Genomic DNA, 25,897 nt, shown 5'->3' on the forward strand with positions numbered 1-25,897 from the left:
AACAAAGTCTGAGCATCAGATTCTTGAAGGTTTTCACCATTTTCCCTAGAAGGCTTATATACTAAACTTTACCTGAGGATATCTTTTGGATCACTTTTCCTTTCTCCTTCATTTTTCATAATTTCTTCAGAGAAATTACATATAACTAAGAAAAATAAGAGACTTCAGCTATAAATCTTTTTTGCATGATTTCTGGGAATTTCCTAGGTTCCTATAGTCAACAGGGAAAATTATATTAGCCAAAGTATGAACAACAGTCCTAGAAGAAGTAAATTCTGAACCAATGAGTTTGGGCTGTATATAAGGTCTCAGTCTAGGCATACTCTAAGGGATAATAACTATGATGGTAAAATATTCTTTTGGGAAAGAAGTGAATTGCCATAAAGCAAGTTTGCTGGATTAGTTAAAATCTTTTCTTTTTGAAAACACTTAGGTCTGCAGAATACTCTTTTTTAGAATTATTTTCTTTTCCTGAAGAAAAAGTAAATGCAAGTATCTTAAGTGGCAGAATCTTCAACAGAAAGTATTTAGATAAAAGTGGTTCATCTTCAGCTGTACAAATTGGGTAGCTGCCCCATCTATTCTGAATAAGCCAATTCCATTCCTCCATTTATTCATGCAGAAAACTGAGTGGATTGGAGAGATATTTGGGAGATATACTCTACAGGCTGTTTTGATGGATTAACTAAGACTGGAAGTTGATAGAAGAGTCAAGATCAATTCACCATTCACTCAGTTGATTGATGGAATTGATCCATTGCATGTTTTCTCATGAGTTAAGCATAAACTCACATCAAAATGTTTTTGCAGACAGTATTTTTCCATCATATACTTTTCAAAGGAGCCTTCTAAAAGACCACCATATAGTTTGGAGGCATATATGTGAGCTCAAGAAAATAATAAGAATTACTGTAGAAAACACTAAATTCTAAAGACTTTACATGTACTGACTTACTTAATTCTCATAACAGCTATTTTTATGATCCTCATTTTAGAAGTGAGCAAACTGAGACAGATTAAATAACTTGTTCGATTACATAGCAAGTAAGTGATGGGAACAGGATTGAATAAGATAGTCTAGTTCCAGGTTTCTGGATCCCAACTCTACTCTCCTGGGTATAATTTAATACCTGCTATGTTTTTTGTCTTTCCTCAGTATGAGTATATGACTTATCTTTGAAATTAAATCTGATGATTACATGATAGGTTTTTTTTTTTTTTCCCTGAAGGAAGAGCCAGAGAGTAAGAATAAATAAATTTCTCTGGGAAAATACATCCTTCAGTATTAGACACCAGCCAGTCCCAGCTAATTAATTATTGGGTTGTTCCTATTAGTATAATAACCATTAAGTCAACAGTTAGGGGATCACAGAAAAGAAGGTGGAGAAGAGTAACTCTTAAAAAAATAAATTTTTGAGGAGGGAAATAATATGGCTAACTGTAAACTGAATTATCTACTGGACAAGTCATTCTCAAATTACACACACACACACACACACAAATCCCAATATATCAAGCCATTTTATCTCTGCCATTTACATCTACTAAAATATAAACATTTTTCAAGGATATCTGTCCCTTAAAACCTTTATGATTCATTTTTTTAAATAGCAGAAATCTATTAAAGCATTTGTTCAGAAGGACAAATGGTAGAATTAAAATAAAAGATAAACTAAGTTTTCGAAAGTTAACTTACCTTTTTGATGTTTTGGGGGAAAAAACCCAAAGTAAAAATATATGGATAAATTTTATTGCAGAAATGACAAAATTAGTGAGTTAACTGCTCAAAGAAAGTTTGTTGGCACACACTGTATTATCTTAGTAAAGAGAAATGCCACAAAATGCCATTTAAACAGATATTTGAAGACATAAAGATACTGATTCAGCCATAACAGTTGAGCCAGATCAGCCAAGAGTTTGTAGCTGTGACTTATGTGGTTTGTGATGCCAATTAAACCCATGCAAACATGGGTTTCCTTTCTCTCACAGGGCCTGGTAGACTTCCAGCAAGTGGATTAAAATCTACAAGTCTTTTGCTCAAACTAGAGTTGCCATCATGCATGAGGTTTTACTTAAAGATGTTTACTGATCAGGGAAACTTAACACTTCTGTGAACTGGATTTTGCTTCTGGAACAAAAAGGTACTAATTTTATCAGTCTACCGAAAATGCTGTAAAGAAGTTGTGAAAAACTAAATTGTAATTAGCATTTATAATCAGCCATGTTTGTAGGAATTATTGTGGTAAAATTATCAAGATAAATATAATTGATATATTTTTCTTAATTTTCAATATTTTACTTTTTTCCATGAAATCTTTTGTGACTTTTTTCATTCATCAGTGGTGATCCTGAGATGATCCTTTTTTTTTTTTTTTTTTTCCTAATTCAACTCATTCTTTTCTGCATTTGAATTGTTGCCTAAAAAGCCTGGACTCCCAGGGTGCTCAATTCTAGTTGATTTCAACTACAGTAGACAGTCTCAGAATCTAATTAGAGGTCTTTTTTCTAAACTGATGTATAATTTACATATAACATTATTCTAGTTTCAGATGTGCAACATAATAATTCAATATTTGTATACACTTGAAAGTGATCACTAAAATAAGATAGGTAGAGACAATCTGTGGAATCTTTTGGAAGTAACTTATCCCCTACTTTCAACTATGCTTAATGTTTCAAAGTTGTCCCTAGATAAGTCAGCTTCAGAGACCAGCTCCAATTCCAAATTGTGTAAGGACCTCATCTCCTTTCCACTCATCTTCCTACCAGCCCAGACCTCTGCTTGTCCTAGCCCTACCACCCTTGGGGAAACCATTTCTTCATTAATCACTGAGCCAACCAATAATCAGTGGGGGAAGTAAACCCACCTCTTCTGCACTTCTTCCAAGTTTTATTGTCCATGCAAATAAAGGGGGGGGGGGAGTTATATACACTGGAGCAAATTATTTAAAATGTCCCTAAATTCTGCAGTTGTTATAATTCCTCCATCGACAGCTCGAACAAGCCTTCTGCTCGGGAAGAAAGTTTAGAAAATGTAGGAAAACCAACTTGTCACGCTTATCTTCTAGAAGATAATCTAGAAACTATCCAGGTTACTGGCTTCGAATTTAGACAAACTAGGCAGAAATCCCAGCTTTTTCAAAGACTACTTGTATGAATTTAGACAAATAACTTAGGTTCACTGAGCCTCAGTTTTATCAGACTACAAGTCTTCCCTTGTAGATCTACTGTAATAAGTGTTTGTATAAATTACCAATGGGCGAATCAATAAATGATGTTAAACTGCACTCCCAAATTCATAATTTTCAACATTTTTAAAACAAAAATGCCTGTAAGATATAGCCTGCATATCTGAAAGCTCATGGGGTCAGTTATGTTGGGATTAGACAAGTAGATTTGATGAGGAAATTATGCTAGTCTCAAGTAAGTTTTCATAAGAAATTTTTTCCTCTTTCTGCATTTACTCCTACCAATTTGCTATTTTTTGTGTATTATATGAAGCTGAAAAGAAATGAGAAGGATAGATTCATTTATAATACATGTGCAAACCTGTGACTTGGGTGGCTGACTTACCTCCCCTAGACCCTAGTTTTCTCAATGGTATGTGGTGATGCTACCTAAATCATAAAGTTCTCCTGCTGATTAAAAAGGATAATGACGGTGGCAGAACTCAATATACTGCCTGCCAAATAAATATGTACTTAGCAGAATGTGAATTTGCATTTTCTTTAGCATTAATACCAACATAATTACAAAAGCACTTACTGTATATAATATGCAATATTACATTTTGAGATATTTCAAATACAAATAACAATACATAAGATTTAATTAGTGAACTTACCATAATCTATTAAAATGTCACACCAATCATACTGTAAATATGATCTTTTAAAATTTTAATGCTTTTCCATCAATTTTAAACATTTCTTTCTGGTGGGAAAAACTTCTAGTTTTGTTTTTTACTTTTTAAGCAATGATACAGGATCTTTTGTTTCCTTTTGAGAAAAATCCATGAGATTTTCTAGCAATAAATGATTTAAAATAAACCTGCTTGACTACAGTATTATTATATATTCAATACATTTCAAATAAATTATGTTAAAAATAAGAAAACATCTAACTTATTAGTAACTCGTATGCTGATTTTCTGAGTACAAAGGTAGATCACGGATACAGTGATTAAGTTTTTGAAAATTGTCCTGATGGTAGTAGAAAATTAAACTTTTTACAGAGATTCTAATGAAGTTGAAAATAATAACCAAACCAAGATCACCCCAGACACTCCCAGGCATTCTTGAAGAACTATAGGTATTATTTTAGGTCAACTGTCAGGCTTTTGTTCTGTTGAATGACTTAAATTTGAGATCAGAACTAAGTTGTTTTGTGCAACTGATGGAATTTTAGAGGCAGAGAGGGGAAATAGAGGAGGAAAGATCTTAAGACAAGAGGAAAGTAAGATTAGAGGTTTTGGAGAAAGAATAGAGCTCAGCAGTGACAAATGAAGATATTTACATTTTTTTCTAAAGTGTAATATTAAGACAACAAAGCTTCCAATGTACTGGGAACTGGGTTAACTATTAAGGGGAAATGACAAAGTCTCGAACCTGGCCTAGTGTTAACAGTGTGAAGGACCCAGTCAAATTCTGCTTCCACTTGCTGGATGAGAGTAGCACCTGAAAGGGGAACTGTCTCAGACAGCTGTCCCTATCTCCTGCCCACATGTGTAATCTTCCCCCATCATCTTCACTCACAGTGCAACATCCTCCTACCACTCTCTTCCCTGTCACCACTTCTCCACTCCCCAACGGCCACTTTCACACTTCTTACCCTAGAGTTTTCAGAGGCTACAAAACTCCTGTGAGCCCTTGCAGTTATCACTCATATCTCAAAGTAGAATTTGAGCAAGGGACTAAGTTGTGGGTGTCTGAATATATAGTCAGTGCAGACAATGAACAAGAGAAGGAGATTTGGGGAAATGTCTCCTACATTTAGTTTTTCCTTTAGCCATTTATCTGTAGATTTATTTTAGCTCTTTTAGCTAACAAAGAAATTCTGGTACAACATAGTGGGTAATACCTTTTCATTTATATGGACTCACTGTTAAAGTCAGAATTTCCTAGAGTGGAGTCAACTCTCCTCTGCTCAACACTGACAAGCGCTCTTAACCGGTCCCAGAGCAAAAGCTATCAAAGATCTAAAGCTGAACATCCCATGAGCTCTGCTCTTGAAAAAAATCTACAGGCATTTGTGTTGCACATAGTAGACCCCTGTAAATGTTTTTGCAATGAAATTATTAATAGTTCTCTATTTTTTGTCAGGCTCCATAGTTTTAGCATGTGTAACACATTCCAATTGTAATATCTCATAATATATAGTGGTTCTCCTTGGGTGGAGGATGGTGCACATTTCCAAAGGGGAATGTAGAATCTCCCCATGGCATGTGTAAGTCGAAACATATTCTGGATCTGTGCCACTCCCATTCCTGTTCCAACTCTGACTCTGGCACACCCCTTCTGAATACATTTTTCTCTTCCCATTTTGGGACTTGCAAAGTAGAACCTAATAAGTACTCCAATTGCAGTACAGATAAGACAGCTCTACTAACGTAACTAAGTGATAGGCTTCTTGGAGAGGGCATTTTAATGGAGTTCTGGAAGACAGGTGGGATTTTAATAAGCAAAGTGGAGAAGGGGACCCAAGAAGTGAATTCCATGAGGAGGAAAGAACAAGGATGAAGATTGAGAGAAAGTCCACTGACTTTCCCGGGAGAAGACAAATGTTCCAGGGTAGAGTCATGTGACCCAAGCCCTAGATATTTAAAGGGATAGCATTACCAAGGTACATACTGCTTTTCCTGACTACAGCTTGCCAGGGTGAAGTTGGTGCAGATCCTCATCTATCATTGGCTTGTCTTGACCATAAGCTGATGAAGTTTCCTGCCGTCTCCTCCATGTCCTCTGCATTCATTTAAATGCACAGAAGTGTTCTGTTTTGATCTACCTCTATGAACTGGAGATAAGCCACGCTGAACTTTTAAAACATAAAATAGAGAGTCAGGGAGTGGGAGGCACAAACTACTGGGTATAAGATAGACTCAAGGATGTATTGTACAACACAGGGAGCATAGCCAATATTTTGTAACAACTGTAATGGAAAGTAACATTTAAAAATTATATAAAAAATAAAAATAAAAATTAAAATTAAAAAGTGCCCCAATGATGCTAATATGAAAACTATTGAGTTATGCCTTTGCAATAAACAAATGAGTGAATGAATGAATGACACACAAGCATACACTCACTGTGTGAACTGTTACTTAAGCTCTTCTACGGTTAAGTGACTTTGAGGAATACCACATCTTAGAACTTTATAATTCTGATCTTCCAAATGTTCCGTTCTATCAAGTGCACACTCTTGCTCTACTGTGCTGATATTATGTAGAATATTAGCTGAAGAAATTCAATTAGAAGTAAGAACAAGGAAATAAATATACCATTAAATTTACTAATAATTTTAAATATATGATTTAAAAATTACTAGCAAGATCTCATTTAAACTGTCAATTACATTTTTGAACCATAATTCTAGAGAAACTGAGAATGAGCTCTCATTTTTATCTCTGAAGGACTTTGCTTCCCTCTGTTTGACTTACTTATCCATCTTGATATCTAAGAAGTATGCATGTATTTTCTCAAAAAGATGCTTAGGATTCACAGTCCTGGGAGTTTGAAAGCTACAACATAAAATGCATTATGTTCTATAAAAAGATAATGGAAAAGGGTAACTGAAATATTTTATGAACAAATATTTATACATATAATCTTTTAAAGTAATTCAATACAAAGTAACATGGACATGTTCTTGGTCTTGCAAAAAGTCTGTTTTTATTCTTTAAGCAACAGATGTAGTAGGATCAGGTGTACTACTAGGGACTAATAGGGCTTACAGGCAAAGAAGGGGAAAAAAAATGTACCCCGAGCTCTAACAAAGATCTAGGAGATAAGAGTGCAGGTCTTTGAGAGTGAAAGTACTGCTGTGTAACCGGTTTGCGTGTGATGCTCACTTAGGCTAACAATCGTATTTATTCTTCTGAGTAGTTTATCATCTATCAGCCCGAAAGACAATTGGAAATACTCACTCAGGAAGCCTCTCTAAGTGCCCTAAACGTTTTGGGAACAGAGTCTCAAACCACTCAGCCTTGTTTCCTGATGATGCCCATGGACATGGATCCAGGTTTTCCCCAGGGAAGCAAAGGAGAAGGGTAGGTTCGGATGGGATTGCTCCCTTCAGTTCCCATGACAACTTTTTCACACCCTATGAAACCAAAGGGAGGAATCAGCCTGATTCAAACTGTGGAACTTTGAAAATGGAGAACAGAATCTGTGGGAGTCAGTGGGGGTGTGTGAGATGACCATTTCTTACATTTTGTCCCTACAGTTCCCTAAGTTAGAAACTGACTGGAAATGAGAGCTAATTGGCTATTTATATAATGTTACAGTGCTAGATTTTTTAAACTGACTTTTATGATCCTGTAACTATTTTCTAGGAAAAAAAAGTTTAACTGAATTTAAGTTCCTAACATGTTTTAAGATTGCCCTGGACCTTAGTACAAAACAGAGAAGGTTGCCTCATATTTTGCTTTATGTATTTAAACATACTTCTCTGTGACAAAAAATGTCAGTTTCCCTCTGAAACATTTTTTAAAACTATTAACCACACTGAAAAACCTCAAAGAACTTAAAATTACCTCAATTTGTGTCACATGATTCAGTTTTAAAGCATTCAAAGTAAAAGAAAAATGAAACTCTAATTTTTGTTTTTCTTGCAAAGTGGTAAAAAATACTTGATAAATGTTAATCAGGTAATATTGTTTTCAATAAAGTCAATTTAATGATTACACTTTATTTTTAAATTCTCTCTTGAAACAAGTACAAAAGCTGTTTTGCCCTGTTGATGAGCTGATATGGTGAACTATTAACAAACCTGGCTTTGTTCCTACTTACTGGTCACCATGGTCTATGCCCATTCAGACAAGTGGACAGAGGTTTGTTACTAAAGTACTCAGAAACAAAGCATACACTCTTAGAGTTCACATTCAAAAGCCACATCCATGAATTGGACAAATTTTCTTGGAAAATCCTTAGCTAAGCTCTGTATCTCCCTACCCACACCTCCAGAAGACAGCTAGGTTTCTCATTTCCTGGACATGGACTGAGGTTTTCTCTCTTTCTTTCTTTCTTTCTTTCTTTCTTTCTTTCTTTCTTTCTTTCTTTCTTTCTTTCTTTCTTTCTTTCAGTATAGTCAGTTTACAATGTTGTGTCAATTTCTGGTGTACATAATGTTTTAGTCATACATACACATACATATATTCCTTTTCATATTCTTTTTCATTATAGGTTAATACAAGATATGGTCTGAGGTTTTCATCAAGAGCAGCAAGCAGGATAAGGGTAGCCTTCAGACTGAAGGTGGGAAAGATCTGACTCATTGTTCCAGGGGCAGTTTTCTCCATTCCTCTGGAACCAAAGGAAGATGAGGGAGAGAAAAAGAGTTGGAAGAGATAAGAGAGCTAGAAATTTACAGCCTTTGAGACAGGATCCTGGGTTTTGCCAGACCTGTCACATGTGGGGTTATTTCTAAGTAGAAAAGTGTAAAAGATTTAGGGATAAATCCAGGGATCCAGGAGTAGAGGAGACATTATCTGGAATTCTGAGAGGTGGCAGCCAGGCAGGTATTCTCAGTGTGCAATGCATAGGGTAGAGGTGGCTGTAAGGAATATTAGGGTAAGAGGGAGTCTGGGAGCACCCTGAAGTTTTCAGGATATGTGAGGAAGAGCAGCCTGTTCTTTGGCCCTGTGAAGCATTAAGAGAAAGAGAATGAGAGAGAGTAAGCAGGCTGGAGAGAACAAAGGGTTGATGGCCTATAAATGATTGAAACAAGAGGTCCAGTGTCAGAAGCAGAGGGGAGGGTATACTGGGAAGAGGAGAGGAAGAGTCCAGAAGGCAAACAAGGACCTGGTACTTATCCCAAATCCTCAATACCTCATTAGTCCCTAGAGACTTCAAAACCATCTAAAGAAGGAAAAAAAGGAGGTAAAAAGAATCCTAATTTCCCCCCAATATTCTAAATTGGCCAGACTTACTCTGATTCCATTAAAACATCTAAACAATAGGCTTATGTTCTCTTCAAACATGAAACAAAGGGGACTTCAGCTAGAAACTATGTCTGGTCACAGAAAAACTGAAGCTACATTATTTGTGCACCTGATTTGTGGACTTAGAAATCTATATATGCTGTATACTACCAGAAAGATTTAAGATTTAAAAGAAATTCTGCACGGTATTTGGATACATTTTAAAAAAAAATCTGTCTCATTTTTTTCTGACGAGATCCAAAAAAAGTCTCTCCTGAAATACACAACAGCTATTTGGGTCATCATGGATAATTCTCAAAAAGCATGGCATTGAGTGGAAAGCTATTCATAAGTGAATATTTATGGCATGATTCTGTTTATACCAAGTTTTAAAATAAACAAAACTAAACTGTGTATTGTTTAAGGTTTCACAAAGAGGAGTAACAGCTGAAAAAAAAGAGAGAGAAAAGGTATAATTATCACAAAATCCAGGGTAACGACTAAATCATGAGAGTGAGAGAAGGAAAGAAATGATTAGAGAAGGACTGAAGAACCACTATAGCATGGCAGTATTCTATTTCTTGGCCTAGATGGTAGGTTTTCTCCCTCCCTCCTTCCTTTTCTCTTTTACTCTTTCCTTCCTTCTTTCCTTCCTTCCTTTCTTCCTCCCTCCATCCCTCCCTTCTCCTCTCTCTCCCCTTTTATTTTCAACACATAATTATTTGAGTTCTGCATTTGTGACAGCCACTGTGCTAGGAGCCTAGACAGAACGGTGATCAAAACAAACATCCTTGTTCGCATGAACCTTATTTTCAATGGGGAAGAGAGACAATAAAAATTGAGTGTAATAAATCAATTATTTATAGACTAGACAGTGATGTGTCATGGGAAAATAGTTGGTGGGGAGCAGTAGGAGGCAAGGGAGGAATGTGGGTAGAATTTGAAATATTTTTCCAGGGGAGGCCTCACTGGCACGGCAACAACTGAAGCTGGACTTGGAAGAAGAGGGGGAAGCAGTTGTGCTGTATTTGGGGGAGGGCGTTTCTAAGAAAGATGCTGGTACAAAGCTCTTACAGCAGGAAGGTATCTGACGTGTTGAAGGAAAGGAAGCAAAAGAACAGAGATTAGTGTGGCCAGAGTAAGGCAAGCAAGTGAGAAGAGAAATGGAAACTGAATCAGCAAGATAAAGGAGGTGAGGGTAGATGTGGCTCATATGAAGCTTTACAGGCAGCACTATGTTGAATCTGGCCTGTACAAGCTTCAGAGACCCAACTGCTACATTTTAGAAATTTTACAAGCTAGTTGTTACACCTAGTCATTCTTAAAAATAAAATTACATAAACTTACAATTAAATAAGTTGTATTAAAAACAAAGGTGATAAATACTTAAAACATTATTTCCTAATTATTTTGATACATGTAACTATTATCTATGTCTTGAGATTAATTATTTCTACCATATCTTCTATGATGCAAATATATAATGTTCACTTTCTCCCAACTCCATGTTCAGAGAAGTTATATGGATAGCTTGAAACTGACCAAGGTAGGAATGTTTACACCATGGATATCATCAAACTTTAGGAATTGGGACTCGATTTATTGTTTTACTGTTGTCTAAAGTGATGCAGAGAATGAAAAAATAGAGATTAAATTTAAGTGTGTCATGTCTATAGCTGCTACACTATAAATAGCACAAAAATTGGGGGAAATTTTTTTCCATATTCAAATACCATTATCCAATTAAATGACCAAGAAATCATTTGCATTTTTGACGAATAACTGAAGTTCGCATATGTCTTCCATATTTTCTAAGTTCTGACATATGCTTTTTATACTTTTGTTTCACTCCTTGACAAAAATGGAAATACCAGTCTGAATGACACTCATTTGTCAGTGGCAACCATAAGTTGACAATAGACACAAGAGTTCAGCAAAAATCAATGAAAGCATTCTGTGAGAATCAATTAGTTATATAGAATTGACAATAAGGACTATTGTATATTTTATTATTACTTATAAATTATGTGCTACACATTATATTAATTAAAAGTATAATAAATCTGTATATATAATATATACTTATGTATATATATGCTTTTTTAAAGCCAGTTGTTAAACTTTGCCGGCATATTATTGCATGTAAGCTATGACAATGATTGTCTAGTATAAGAATGTATACTGTATTTACATATAAGTAGTATATATATGTTTTTATATATTCTTTTGGGGTATGCTATATTTCATAACATTAAAAAAGACCCTAAAAACTAAATAACTTAAATAATCCTATATAAACATTAAGGAAACTGGATTAGCAGATAAATTATTCCACAAAGAAAATACTAGGCTTAAGGGTAATTCTACCAAATATTCAATGTCAATTTCAATCTCATATAAACTCAAGAATTTTAAAACTCCAACTCATTTTATGAGGCTAGTGGAACCTCAACACCAAAACCAGACAAGGCCAGTATGAGAAGGAAAAACAATGACTAATCTCACCTACACATATAGATTTTTTTAACACCAGTGAAAGTAATATGTGCTTTTTTACAAAGTTAATATGTAACGAGTAAGTTGGGTTTATCCAAGGAATACAAGATGCTTCAACATTAGAAAATCTATTAATATAGTTCACTATATGAACCAGTTCAAAAGGAAAATCATATGAATTATTTTAAAAAGCTACAGAAAAGACATTTGATACAACTAAATGCTTTATTTTAAATTTATTTTCTTAATAAATTACTTATTGATGGGAATATAATTAACCTCATAAAGAGCAGCTCAAAAAAACTGAGAAATACCACACTTAATGCTGAAACATTAAACACCTTCCCTTTAAATTCAAAGCCACGCTAAATGCCATCATCATTTCCATTTCAGATCATTCTGGATACACTTGCTAGTGCAGCTGACTTAAGGAAAACAATTATAAAAGGTATACATTTGGGAAAGAAAAGACTCATTATTTGCAGAAGATCAGTTTTCAAATTCAAATTGCATTTTTATATACTTGCAAGAAATACTCATTCACAAAAGCAACAAAAAATATAAAATACTGATGGAAACTCCAACAAAGTATATTCAAAAATTTAAAACATATTATTAAGTATAAATATTAACTGATTACATAATATATGCTTAGTATGCTGCCTAGCATCTAATATCACTAACGAGCATTTTCCATCACCATTACTGCTATTGTTATCAGAGAAAAATAAAATTTCTGAGAAACATGAAGGCATATGAATGATAAGAAATATATGAATAGGAGAACTCAATGTCATAAAGATGACAATTATCTGAAAATTGATATCAAAGTAATTATAATCAAAATTCTATTTTTTTCCTTCTTTTCAGTGAAATATATGTGCTACTAAGCCAAAAGCAGGCCTCAAAAAGTTCAAATACTGTACTGAACATATTTTATGACTCTAGAGAAATTGTGTAGGAAACAAGTCACAAAAAAAGAACTAGAAAACACTTGTATGCTTGAAAGTTTTAATACATATTCTATGACAAGCTTGCCTTAAGCTAGCTCTAGGTTTCCTTCTGGTTCTAAACAGCTGTGATTTGTGCTCAATGCAACTCCGGTAGCGTCTCAAGTTCCCACGTTGCCTCCTTTTCTCACGTCTTAATCGTCTCTGAGCCTAGTGTTTTGGGGTTTGAATCAGTATCAAATAAATCAGAAAATTACTCAGTACAGTAAGAAACATAGTGCATTCCATTCCAGACTGACCAGCCAGATTTTATTCTGGGACATAACTAGTTTTTCTCAAGTACACATTCCCTTTGAGAAGATGGGAAAGAAAGTAGATCTAGGGTTGATGTAGGTTGTTTGCTCCAATCTAGGTGGATTTGATGGACTTGGTTCAATTTGGAATTCTTATGTCTAAAGATAAACCAGATTCTCAGGTGACTTACAAAAGCAACTCTTTTGCCTTAAGGGAGAAGACGTATCTGCGCTTGCTATTCAGGGGCTACTCTAAACAAAACCTAAGCTACTCTTCCATCTCAGCCCCAGACCCCTGTGTGGCTCATGACATACGACGGCAGGCACTTCTAAAAATTTATACATAGCTTTCCTGTATAGGATTTCCTTGGTTATTAATTGGGGGCATCTATCACCCACTGGCCATCAGCATAGGCAAATGTGCTTTTTTTTTTTTCCTCAAAACTGCATCACTGACATTCAAAATTCTGGAGCATAAACGGGGATTGGTCTGGATTTATGGAAATGTCTGCTCCTTCATCAGAACAGATGTTATTTTCCCAATAATAACTTTGCTGAGCCTAAGAAAAGCTACATGATTGCCTGAGATTTCATAGGTAGAAAGAGAAGAGCAACTCTCCTATTTCCCTCCACCTGCCTCAGTAGAAGAATGGCTACACAGCCTCTTAAAGTCTCTTGTCTGCTCTTTAGTAGTCCAGAAAAAGGAGGAAACTGGGCAAAGACTTAAGACGCTGAGGAAAGCTGAATAGATAATGAAGGCATTTCCTCACTCTAAATGGATGTTTTAACAAAAAACAAAACAAAAAAACCCAAAAAAACAAAAACCAAAAAACAAACCCAAAAAAATTTGGGATGGAGGAAAGCATTTCTTACTTTTTGAAAAGACCCTATACCAAAAAGGAATGTGTTTACATACATTCTTAGACAAATGTTCTCAGAGCCTTAGTAGAAGGTTTACTGAATGAAGTTACTCTTCTAAAAAGTGTTTTATTTTATTGAGGCTATTAGGAGCTACATCTCTTGGAGCCTAAGTATCCATGTCTTCTACTGCTCTAGGATTAGTGGGATGTTTTTAAGATAACTATGAAATACAGTTTCAGAGTTAACACAATGATTACCAAACATCTAAGATTCTGTTCAGAGCCTTGTTGTTTAATTAATATCCCAAAGTTCTAAGCATCATATAACCTGGTTATTTTCAACTAAGCGTGTATGTTAGGTCTAACCATACTCACCAAAAGGACGTCTGTGTGTCTAAAACCCAAACAAAGAAATAAAATATTACTAACTCCTAAATAAATTCTCCATCCTTCCCTAGAACCTGAGTCTTTTCCCATATCATTCTTTAGTTTTATCATGAGTGTATTTTAAAATCTACTGTTTAATTTATAGTTTTTAAAAACTTTCTACAAATGGTATCTTGCCATATTATAGTATCTTGCATATTTTGCTCTGTATTATTTGTGTCCTTCATCACTGTTCATGCCCAGAGCAGGAGTTTATCTAACAGTTGTATGCTGTTTCATAATGTGAATACGTCACAGCTTATGAATCCATTTTACTGTTGTTTTCAGTGTTTTTTGCATTCATGAATAATGCTGCAATGAATGTTTTGTTCATGTCCTCTGATGCACATGAGCAAAAGTCTCCCTGGGGTAAAAATCGGAAGTGAGATTTTTGGGAAATACGGCGTTTTTATCCTCAACTTGGCTAGAGAATGCTAAAGTGTTCTGCAAAGTGATCATATAAATTTATACATACACAATTAACTGGCATAAGAAAACCAAAAACTGGCATCATTCTTGACTTTTCTCATACTGCACATCTAATCTTTTAACAAATGCTATCAGTACCAATTTCAAATATATCCAGAGTTCAATCTCTTTTTGCCACCCCTTTTCACTCATGCATACTGGTGTAAACCACCATCTTTATGTATCCAGAATTTAGAAACTTCTCCCTCCACCAGTACCACCTGTCTAAGCCCACATCATTGTTCTGGGTTATGAACAATACCCTCTTCCTGGCCTCTTTGTTTCCATTTTTCCCCCCAAACAAATACTTCTCATTCTGTAGTGAGAGTAATCCTTTAAAAATTTCAGGTCAGATCATTTTACTTTTCTTCTTCATAACCATACATTAGGTTTCCTACCTCTCTTGGGCCAAAACCAATGATGTGGCATCATGTTACGCATTTATCACATTGCCTACATTATTCCCACTTGTCCAGTTTCCCTGTTTCACTTGCTTCCTGTTATTTCTTGCACATCAGGCAAGCTCTACCTCCCAGGGCTGCGCTGGTCATTTCCTCTGTCTGAAAATTTCTCTCTCCAACTCTTTACCCCAGACATCCCCATAGCTCTTTCTAACTTCCTTCATGTATTTATTTACATGATCACTTTCTCAGTAAAGTCTTTTCAGAGCTCCCTATTTAAAATTACAATCCTGCTCCTAACTCCTATGCCCTCTTTCATAAAAGTGGGGATTATTGTCTCTTTGGTTTTTTTATACTGCAGCCCTAATTCCCAGAACACGTAACAGAAGCACAGTAAACAATAATTACAGTATCAACAGCCAACTCATGCAGTGCTAATAGTCTAGGTACTTCTAAACAGGTGACGTAAATTAACTCACTTAATTTTCCCAACAGCTAATGTGGAGAAAGAGGACTTCCCGTTAGAGTAATGAAAAGAGGCCAAATATTCCCTCTCCACAGAAAACAAGTATAAAGTTGGAAAACATTAACAAAAATGACTATTCCATCACACTGAAAACCAGTCAAGGCAACACAACAATTTGGGAACTGATTATTCTTGAAAAATTTCTTGAGATTCAGGTAAGAACAGAAGGAAGCTTTGATGACCTTGCCTGGAGCAATTCCTAACCCCCACTGCCAACTCCAGCTGAGAATGGCAGCAGAAACCAGCTTTGCTGCCAGAGGTAGTAGATTCAATTTGGGATGGGAGGAGAAGGCAACCCCCCCCTGGTTTCTCCAACATAAAGTGGTGGATTTAGTTTAGAACAAATGGGGAAAACCCACAGCTTTGCAAGTCTGAGACTGCAGTCTAAGTTTGGGGTAACTGGTAGACCAACAGGATTTAACAGAAAAACCCTAGGAATCAAAGAGATAGGTCTGAGGAACATCCCTGGCTGGCTGAGGCACTACGCATGCCTGGAAGAGACCTTGAGGGAGCCTTCCTGCACTAGCTTGATTTTTCAAAACAATGTTAGAAAGCAGTCATCGTCATATTCTTGAACTTCAAGGACATATTTTAAATTTTAATTATTAAATTTAAAGTCTGTATTTTTAGAACTTAAAAAAAATCAGTTACAAAATTTTCTAAGGTTTCTGTGTTTTTTGGTGGAAAGGTAAAGTTATTGATTAACTTCATTGTTATCGACTATTGATTATGCATTTAAATTTTTATAATTAATCATGAAAATAATAGGAATAAGGTACAAATGCTTCAAACCACAAAGGAAATAAATTGGAATGGAAAAAAAACCTCAAGCAGTAAAAATGAAGGCTAGAAAAGTTGGAAAACAGAAATAGTAGGTTAAGAATATTACTCTGAATTTTAAGAATTTTTGACATGAATGGATATTGAATTTTCTTGAATGGTCTTTCTGCATTTCTTGAGAGCTTACATTTCTTCCTTTTATCATTAATATGGTGAGTGGCATTAATAGAATTTTTAAATGTAAAACCAAATTTGAACATCTGGCATAAACCTGATATGGTAGTAAATTCAGTCTGTAAACCCATGAAATTCCAGTAAAGGAAGGCAGGTGCCCACAGGAGAGATTCTGGCTCCAAAGTTTCTGAATTTCTCTGAATTTCTGTTTTATCTTTATTTGGACAGGTTCTGAGGGCATCAATTTCTTTTCAGCAATATTTCACTCAGGATTTTTAGTTGTTTTTACCATGAGATAGTTCTTTAAGTTTATCTAGTTCACCATTGCATTGGAAATAGAAATCAAGTGTGCAATTTTGTAAGTAAAGAAAATTGGATATTATTTGCTTCACTCAAAATATGCATACTATACATAAGTATTCCTTGATGATTGTATTATCAAAATGCTCTATGATTTTAGTTTGCTTAAAGCCAGACTGCCTGTGTTCAACCTTGGCTCTACATTTTCTAACTGTAGGACTGAGTTATTATTACTCAATTCCAGAAAGTGTAAATTGAGAATTTTATGCAGGTCTAAAATTTACCTCTGTGTGTAACACAAGATTCAATAAAGCACAGTGCCAGAAAGTTTATTAGAAAGGGAGCAACTGCAATCAGCCCCTAATCCAATTCTGACAGAGTTTCCCTTTACAACAAATAGGTTCCAGGTGATGGGCTGATGTTTGGGGGACACTGTTGTTTACTTTAGTTGAAAATTTTCTTAGAAGAGAGTGTGTTTTGCTCAACTGGATTCTATGGATTCACTGAAGATAAATTATTTCAACTCAGTTTTTTCAAATTGTCTTGGAAGATATGGGGCAGTATACTAGGATGCAATGGGGAAAATCTTGCGTAAAGAATCAGAACAGTTCTGGCTCTGGTGCTTAGAAGCTGTGTGAGCCTCAATTTCTATACGTATAAATGAGGATAGTAATTTCTACTTCAGAAAGTTGGTGTAGGAGGAAATAGGATAATACATGTAAAATGTCTGGCACATAGGAGGGACCTCAGAAATCTTGTTTCCCTCCTCTCTTCCTTCCATTGACGAGAAATCTAATATATTTATTTGTTTTCCTTTCTGAATGAATATATTCAAAGTGAAGTTTAACTTTAATTCTTTCATTCAAAACCACATTCAGTAAATGATTTTAAACCACCTATAACATGTCAGGGACATGTTAACCTTGAGAAAATAATGACAATAAAATAGATATTGTTCCTGCTATTAAAGAGCTTATAGCCTATTGATTTGTATCTTCTAGTGTGTATCTGGTGTGTAATTTGTCCATACAGAGGGAAAACTCTAGTCACTTGCAGCCTCCAGTTAGATGGGTCTGACAATATTTTAGGACTGTTATTTGGGTCTTGTATTGTGTTAGGTGTTCTACTGAGTGACATGATGTAGTATTACAAAGACCCTGTGTGAGGGCCAGGATTGGCTACATAATCACAGGGCCCAGTGCAAAATAAAAATGAGGCCCCGACTCAAAACTATTAGGAATTTCAAGATGATGATACTAGAGTATCTAGTTAAGCACAAGCCTTTCTGAGTTTGGGGGACTGTGTGATTACACGGGTTATACCTCCAGGAAGTGGTCCTTGTAATGACTATATAGAGCCACAGAGGCTTGGGAAATTCCTTTAAGATCAGACTTACGTGGCTGGGAAAATGTGAGCTGCAGAATCAGATGAAGGCATTAGATCAGTATTTCTTTTATTTTTTAATAGCAGAGGTGGAGAAATACTGTGACACCATCCAGGATTAACTACTTAATTACACAAATATGTACTGAGTGCCTGGGACATGCCCAGCACTGTGCTAGGAGCGGAGGACACCCTGGGAAAAACAGGAGACAGCGACCTGACTTTTGAGGACGACAGGTTCCCATGGGGAAGACAGATAATAAATAAGGAAGCAAATACATGTCACTGATTGTGGACTAGTGACATCACTTTGAAGTAACTAAACTGAGTTCAAACAGGGAAAAATAGGACAGAGGACATAATTTTTAATGGTCAAGAAGGACCTCTTGGGGGGTGCTGTCTAGCATGGGGTTTTAAGGCACTGTGTTTGGAGAGAAAGAATGAATTCTGGCTCCTTCACTTGCTATTTGTGGGATTTGAGGCAACTCACATAACTGTCCTCTGCCTCAGTTTCCTTATCTGTAAAACAGGGATAATTATAGTATATACCTCCTAAGATCCACGTGAGAATTAAATGAGTTAAGTACTGTGTTTTTCAAATTAAAAATAAAACACAGGCTTGCCAGTCAAATAGGAATCAGCCTTTCAGAGAGCTCCAAGAGGAGACTTTCTGGCTGAAGAAACAACCATTGCAAAGGCCATGGGGTATCACAGAAGCCTGCCAGAAGGACACTGTGCAGGGACCACAGAGCAGGGGACAGACAGAGAGGAGACAGGGGCCAGATCTGGAATTTGAAAGCTAATTTCCTGTATGAAAGGTAATGACTGACACTAACTCACATACATTGGACACCAGAAAGAGTAATTAATCTGAAACAAAACCATATCAGAAATAACAAGAGCTAGCTTCCCATGTGTTTTCTTTGGTAACAGATTACAAACAATTTTTCCAACTCATGAGTGAAACTATCAGCCAAAGAAGTAATTTAGGAAAACTGAAAAAAAATAAAAAAACAAAAACACCCAAATCTCTGACAGTAAGTGTTACACTCCTAATACAACACAAAAGCTCCTTGGAAAGCCCACAGCACAGGATCAAAAGCATCTCTAGAAATGGACAAAAGGTGGTTGCGCCACGTACAGTTTTATTGTCCCATCCTTTACATCCACTTCACTGCCACCCACGTCAATACTTTTGCAGACCAGGTGGCACGAACAGAGCAGAATCTCTTTTTATCTAACAGAAAAACCAATTTTCTTATGAATCGACAAAACGTAGCCAAATTCTAAGTACCTCCAAAGGCTTGCATCTTTTATAAAAGAAGAAATCTAGAAGAGAAAAAAGCCAACATCTCAGAGGAGTTAAGACAGGGAGAGATGGCAGGAAGGCTTTATAAAAACTATACCTTGAGCAGCTAACTCTTTCCACCTCTCTTTGTTCTGCTGGATGATGTCGACCAGGTTGTTTTTGAAGCTCTTCAGGTCCACACTCGCAAGGGAGTAGTCTGGGGAGTAGGTTCCATCGTTCACGGTGCCTTTCATATTTGATCGTCTAGAGGAATTGGCAACATGTGATCCCGTAGAGGTGCTGGAGCCAATAGTAACCACCAAAGAAACCAGAAAATACCAAGGGCAGGATATAGGATGAGGGAGCAAAGCCTGAAATGCTTTACAAAAGCAGCCGGAGAAGCAGTATGTCAGGTGCTCAGGCCCCGTTTTAAGCACATATCAGTGCTGCTAACCTTCCTTCCTTCCTCCCTCACAGAGAGGGCTTAGGGGTCTGTCCTGGATTCCTGGGGCAGCAGGTCAGGGCCCACAGTGTTATGGGGGTGAGGCCTAATGAGAGCTGCATAACCTTGAGATGAGCATAACGTTGGTGGTAAGTCCACTGGTAAATTCACCAGCTGGAGCTCAAAGTAGGGTAATGGTATCTGCCCCTCCCTCCATTATGTAATCTCCAAGCTAACCTGGATCTTCCTCAGGGAGAACATTCCCTGCTTCCTCATTACAGCAACATTTAGGGAGCCTGTTGGTGTGCTATTAGGAAAAGTGTGTGTTCAGATGGGCAAGAATTTAGCATGATTTTTCTGCAACTGGCAGTTTTAAATAATATCCCTTAAATTTATCAGTGATAAAAATCTACCTTGAAATACTTTAAGTTGTGTATACAATGGACTTTGCTGTTACATGTTATACAGATCTTCTGTATTCATGTCATCTAAGTGGGTAACTTTGATGTAGGCATCTTCGTAGTCACATAAGTGTTATATGTTAGCAAACCAACACAATGCCCCTCTCCCAACTGCTCACCACTATTGGATATGTTACTGTATCCAGGACACAATCCATACATCTCAACAAAAATTCAAATAATTTTATTCTCCTGAGTAGTGAATATGATTCTTAGTACTTTGATATTTTTTGTAGTGAATGTCAAGTTCCCAATTTCAAAGGCAAATGCAATATAATACGTAGCCACTAGGTGGCAATACTACCTAATAATTCTAAGAATTTCCTGCCCAATGTAAGAAATAATCATAAGAAAAAGGGAAACAATTCAAAAAAGAAAATATCAAACCTGTTTGCTCCATAGGAAGGAGTTTTTGAAGCTTCCTCTATGAGAGGAATAATAATTTTCTCTGTTGAGTCTGTCAGAAGAGAAAATGTTGGCTCTACTATGAAATCAATGAAACCTACAAAAGCAAAAACATAAATAAATTCATGTTACAATTTCCTGAATTCTAAAAATAGTAATAATGAAGAGATTCTGATGCTCCTGATAGCAAGTTTCAACTATAATATTGGTTCAGCCTGCCCTTTGCAATTATTTTTAATCCAATAACACAATCTTTAGAGAGAGTTTAACTGTTCTTTATAAAAATAACCTCTCAAGCAGGGAAAGCAATAAAATTTAAGCTTGCTAACTCAAATATACTGAGCTGTGTACTTACTATTCAGCCTCATATTATTGCTAACAATAACTTCGGATCTAACCAGAGTGAATATATTTTCCTCTGTTGAACAGAAAGATCACTACCTTTTCTGAAAGTTTTGTTGAATTTTATTGACCAACAAGAAATAATATCTAAGCTCCCCAAAGAAACTAAATAATTGAAGTTTATTTCTCAGGCTGCAAGAAGGCAACCACTTTTTCTTCTCTTCCTATATCAGTCAGAGCTTTGTGCCAGTGTGTTAATATTTCAAATTGCTGTTTATTACTCTCTGGATGTAAAGCATTAGTTTGCAGTGTATTCTATCGAATCAGCCAGAGAACAGTAACATCTCTGGGAGACATTATTAATCCCACCACTTTGAGGTGTCCGGATTGAGTAAAGACTTTTACATTTAAAGTGCTCATCAAACTAGAAATGACACACACAGAGAATGGCACATGGCCCTTTAGGGAGCATTTACCACCTGTGTTTAGGTGGCGGCAGAGACAAGCTCTGTGTATGTTCAACACCCTGAGGTCCCAGGAGAGGTGCCGTGCTTGTTGCCGTAAACACAACTATGAGCAATAGGCCACCATCTGAACATAAGGGTCATACTGCAGGGAGGCTTTTTAAGTGACACTGTCCTGGGAAACAACCACCTTTGAAGAGTATCCCATTCATCAGAGACTCGGAAACAGTAATTCACATTTCAAGTAATTGGCTCTATCATAGCACACGTTAAGGTGCATTTTTAATTAAAAAAACTTCAGTAGTTGCCTTCAAGTTAAATAATGCTAACTGATCACCCAGGGTGTTATTTCAAGTTTTGTCGGTGGCTTTAGATGCCTGGGATCTAGAGATTGTCAAATGAGGGTCACTTCCCCTAACATGGCAGCAATTTACAATACAGCAACAAGCCTCCAAAACATCCATTCTTCTCAGCTTGTCCGGGGAGGGCCTTAGCCAGCCACATCTACACCTGCTAAAGGACGAGAGGCACCTGTGTTATGGTATCCAGGAAACGAGCTGTTGGAATGTGGGTGGGAAGGGAGGCAAGGCAGAGCAAGCAGCTTTCTAACAGCCACTTTGGAGGAGGTAGTCCTTGAGCAACTAGCCAGTTAAGGTGGTGAGCCTTATGTTTATTGATCATGTAGTTTAGTAATGAAGATACTGGCTCAGGGAATAACTATAACAGATATTTGAACCATGCAGCATAGCAATGTTTTAATCATGGGCTGGACTTAAAGTCCCCAACACAAATACAAATGAGAAGAATGAATATGGTTAGGAGCAATATCATTTTACAAATTTCCTATTATTGGCTTCTCTATTCATATCATAAGACTTTTTTCCCCAAAAGAATATGAGCTAGTATATTAAGCATATTATGCAAACTTAGTGATAGAACAGATACATTAATATTTTTCATTGGATTGGACTATACACAAAGGATTAAATTACAAAAAAGGTAATCAGCAACAAAACAACAAAAAATGCTGTCTCTTGTACCAGAAGAATGCCTTCTATTTTGTAAAAGGATTACAAACAAAATCACAATTATTTACTAATACTGCTTTGTTGAACTCCTTTGTGAGAATGTTTCAAAATTCTTATTATGCACCACCATACAGATCAGTCTAAAGATCAAATTCATCATGAATATGGAGTGACATTTTCATGGATGAACAACACAGTGTATCCATTTGCAGATGGACAGGCACACATCCACAATCCACGACCACCAATCTTCAGTATTACCTATTTGGGACTGGGCCACCATCGTTGACTTTCGATCACAGAGCGGGGAAAATGGAAGCCCTAATTCAGCTTCTTTATCTCCCTGTGGAAAGGAAAGCCTGTTATTACAGACTTGGTTTGGAAAAGCTCAGATAAGAGCAACTTAGATAGAAAGCCTAAAAAGGCTTTTATTTCTTATTTATTTATTTATTTATTTAAAACCAAAGCTGTTGTCCAAGTGTATATAACTTTGCTCAAATGGTCTCCTCATGGGGACATGTTGCATCAAGGCTCATACTGCAGAGGTTAAAAAAAACAGGAACATTTTCAGCACCTGGAGACTCTGCATTGGTATCCCAACCCCTTGATTGTAAGGAGATAAACCTTTGCTCCTTGGAATTTTCTTGTCACCATAAAATAGTCATCTCAGTATGTTAGTTGGCATTGAATTAACAATCCAGCGCATAGATTTTTCTGCTCTTTTTTCCTCCATGCCAAATACATCAGCAGATCTGTAGTATCAAGACTTCATGATTGGACTGCTTTTTTAATTAAAAGCATATGGGCACTTTGAAACATATTTCTACTTATTAACCGAGTTTCATTGAATCTCCTACATAAAGTAATGAGAAATATCTTCAAAATATTTAGTAAACCATGTTGTCAACAGATGTGCTAGCTATCATCTAGGCTTCATTGTTCCACTTATAGAGCACAGGGAGAGTAGACTTAGGATAATTCTTAAGGGTCCTAAAATTTTCAGAGCAGTAAATAAACACTGGTTTAAGTTAAAGTCACCAGCTGCATTAGCCCCTAACAAGTGGGTCAGTCTGTCCTTTGAAGCTTTGAAGCCAGGCATTGACTTCTCTCTAGTGATGAAAGTCCTCGATGGCATCTTCTTCTAATAAAAGGTGCTTTGTCTGTATTGGAAATCTGTTGTTTAGTGGAGCCACCTTCATTAATGATCTGAGCTAGATCTTCTGGAGAACCTGCTGCAGCTTCTACATCAGCCCTCCATATCAACAGTAAGACTATTTCGCATTCTTATCATTTGTGTGTTTACTGGAGTAGCACTTTTTATTTCCTTCAAGAACATTTCCTTTGCATTTACAACTTGGCTATTTGGCTAAAGAGTCCTAGCTTTCAGCCTATGTCAGCTTCATGTATCACAAAAGAATTAGCTGAAGGAGGAAAAAATTCACTTAGTTATCAAATTCACATAGCCTAAAATATAAACACATTTTAATGGAAGTGACAATTAAAAATGTTTTTAAATTGTATTGACTTCTTGTTACCTAACACGTTCGAGAAGAGAATGAGAAGCAAAAACCTGTCTCCTTTACCAGTGGTTATTTTCTTGGCTTGTGCCTCCACCTCTGATCTTTCAGTCCCATCAGTTACAGTTGACAAATGGAGCATGTTCCAAATGCACCCATTGGAGTCAAGGAGCAGGACACCTGCGTTGAGCTGTATGAACACTCAAAGTGAGGGTGTTAACTGTATTGCTGAATACCACACGAGTGCTGTGACACGTGCCTTGGAGATGGGGACCTGCTTTACCTCCTTTATCATCAGCAGATTACTCAAGAGTTGGAAATAAGAACTTCTCAAGACTGAAAATTTCAGATATAACTCTTATCTCTTCTGGTTACAACTTCCCATGGCTTTAGAAGGTGTACCTAAGTAATTACACCAAGGATTGGGATAACACTGATGAGATTTTTAGGGATGATACAATAGCTTTGTATCCAGAAATTGGCTTGTCCTCCAGAAATACAGTGTTTTTAAAAATCTTTTAATGTCTATTTAAGCCCATTTGTTAGGTAAAATGAACTTGGTAGAAAAATTAATAAGAAATTGATTTAGAAGTCAACACATCCCAAATTTCTTCTTATATTGGATATATGTGTATATATACACACATCTGTATAAAATCACATACACACATAAGCTTTATCATTGCTTTTTAAAGTTCTAAAATTAGCTCTTTCCTTTGAGTACTTTTTTGATTTTTTGAATTTATATCTAGTCTCTAATTTTTCTTAAAACCCATTGAATGAATTTCAAGTTTACTGCTATTTCTCCATAGCAAAAGGAAAAATGCTTCTCTTAATTGTCTGCTTTCTAAACTTTGGTTGTGTTGGGAATGTGTTTTAAAAATTGTGCTCAGATCCCTCAAAGGTTTTAAGTGACTATCAAGTGACAAAATATTTCATAATCAATGGCTCTCTTGATACTTTACCTTGGAAAAACATAAAGCTTAAAGTAGATCAGGAGGATAACAAATAATATAAATTCCTCACATTTGCATCATGTCTATAGTGTAAAAAGACCTCTCACATTCATTCTATCATTTTGCTCCTCACAGCCATCCTGGGAGGAGACAGAATGGGTATTAATCCCTTCTTATAGGTAAGAAGGTGAAGGTTCATATCTAGCACAGCTGGAAAGACAGAAAGCTAGGTCTTAAACTTGGGTTTTCTGAAGCCAAGTCCAATTACCTCTTACTTTGCATTATTAGGCTTCTTACGTTTGCCCAATATACATAAAATACTTTCTTTAGCAAGAATATAAATGTTTATATTTTTACTGCAGCTGAGGGAAGTGCTGAGTTCTGGGCAGACTTTGTCTTGCCTCAAATTTTTTAGCACAGCCAGTAGATCACATAACACATACAATTTAGATTCTTAGTGCATTCTGAAGGAATGAAGGAATATATTTTCAAATTGCTTTATAAACGTGTTATTTCTACTGAGATTTAAAAAAAAAACAACCTTTTATCTTGGCTAGATCCATAGCAAGAAGTCATTTATCAGCACTGTGGGTTCTACAAAGTGGTAGTTACAGATGGTTATGTCAGTTAAACAGCTCATGTCAAAACGTTCAGAGCAAAGCATACACCAGAGGGTTTCAGATTCATTGTTGCATCCACCTCCAAAAGGCTAAAATGTGTGGTGTGGCTAAGATAATTAAGGGTACTGACAGATTCATTTAGTTAGTGGAAAGCATGGAAAAATTGACTCCTCTTGGATTT

At 36.2% G+C, this 25,897-nt stretch overlaps 1 protein-coding gene across 7 annotated transcripts in view; it reads right to left on the reverse strand.

Annotated features, from left to right (window-relative positions):
* Nucleotides 1-25,897, reverse strand: part of PDE1A (phosphodiesterase 1A) — a 297,804-nt gene that overhangs the window by 12,610 nt on the left and 259,297 nt on the right. For 4 of the 7 annotated variants that reach the window (XM_064484963.1, XM_010991573.3, XM_010991567.3 and 1 more), the window contains exons 12-14: nucleotides 22,885-22,966; nucleotides 20,772-20,886; nucleotides 19,600-19,781 (exon numbers count right to left, since the gene is read on the reverse strand). In XM_064484963.1, coding sequence (XP_064341033.1) covers nucleotides 19,600-19,781; nucleotides 20,772-20,886; nucleotides 22,885-22,966 — 379 coding nt within the window. The remainder of the gene's footprint in view (nucleotides 1-19,599; nucleotides 19,782-20,771; nucleotides 20,887-22,884; nucleotides 22,967-25,897) is intronic. The other 3 variants (XM_064484962.1, XM_064484961.1, XM_010991630.3) reach the window with 1 other exon arrangement.

This window comes from Camelus dromedarius, chromosome 4 (assembly GCF_036321535.1).
Source record: "Camelus dromedarius isolate mCamDro1 chromosome 4, mCamDro1.pat, whole genome shotgun sequence".
Classification (NCBI taxonomy): Eukaryota; Metazoa; Chordata; class Mammalia; order Artiodactyla; family Camelidae; genus Camelus; species Camelus dromedarius.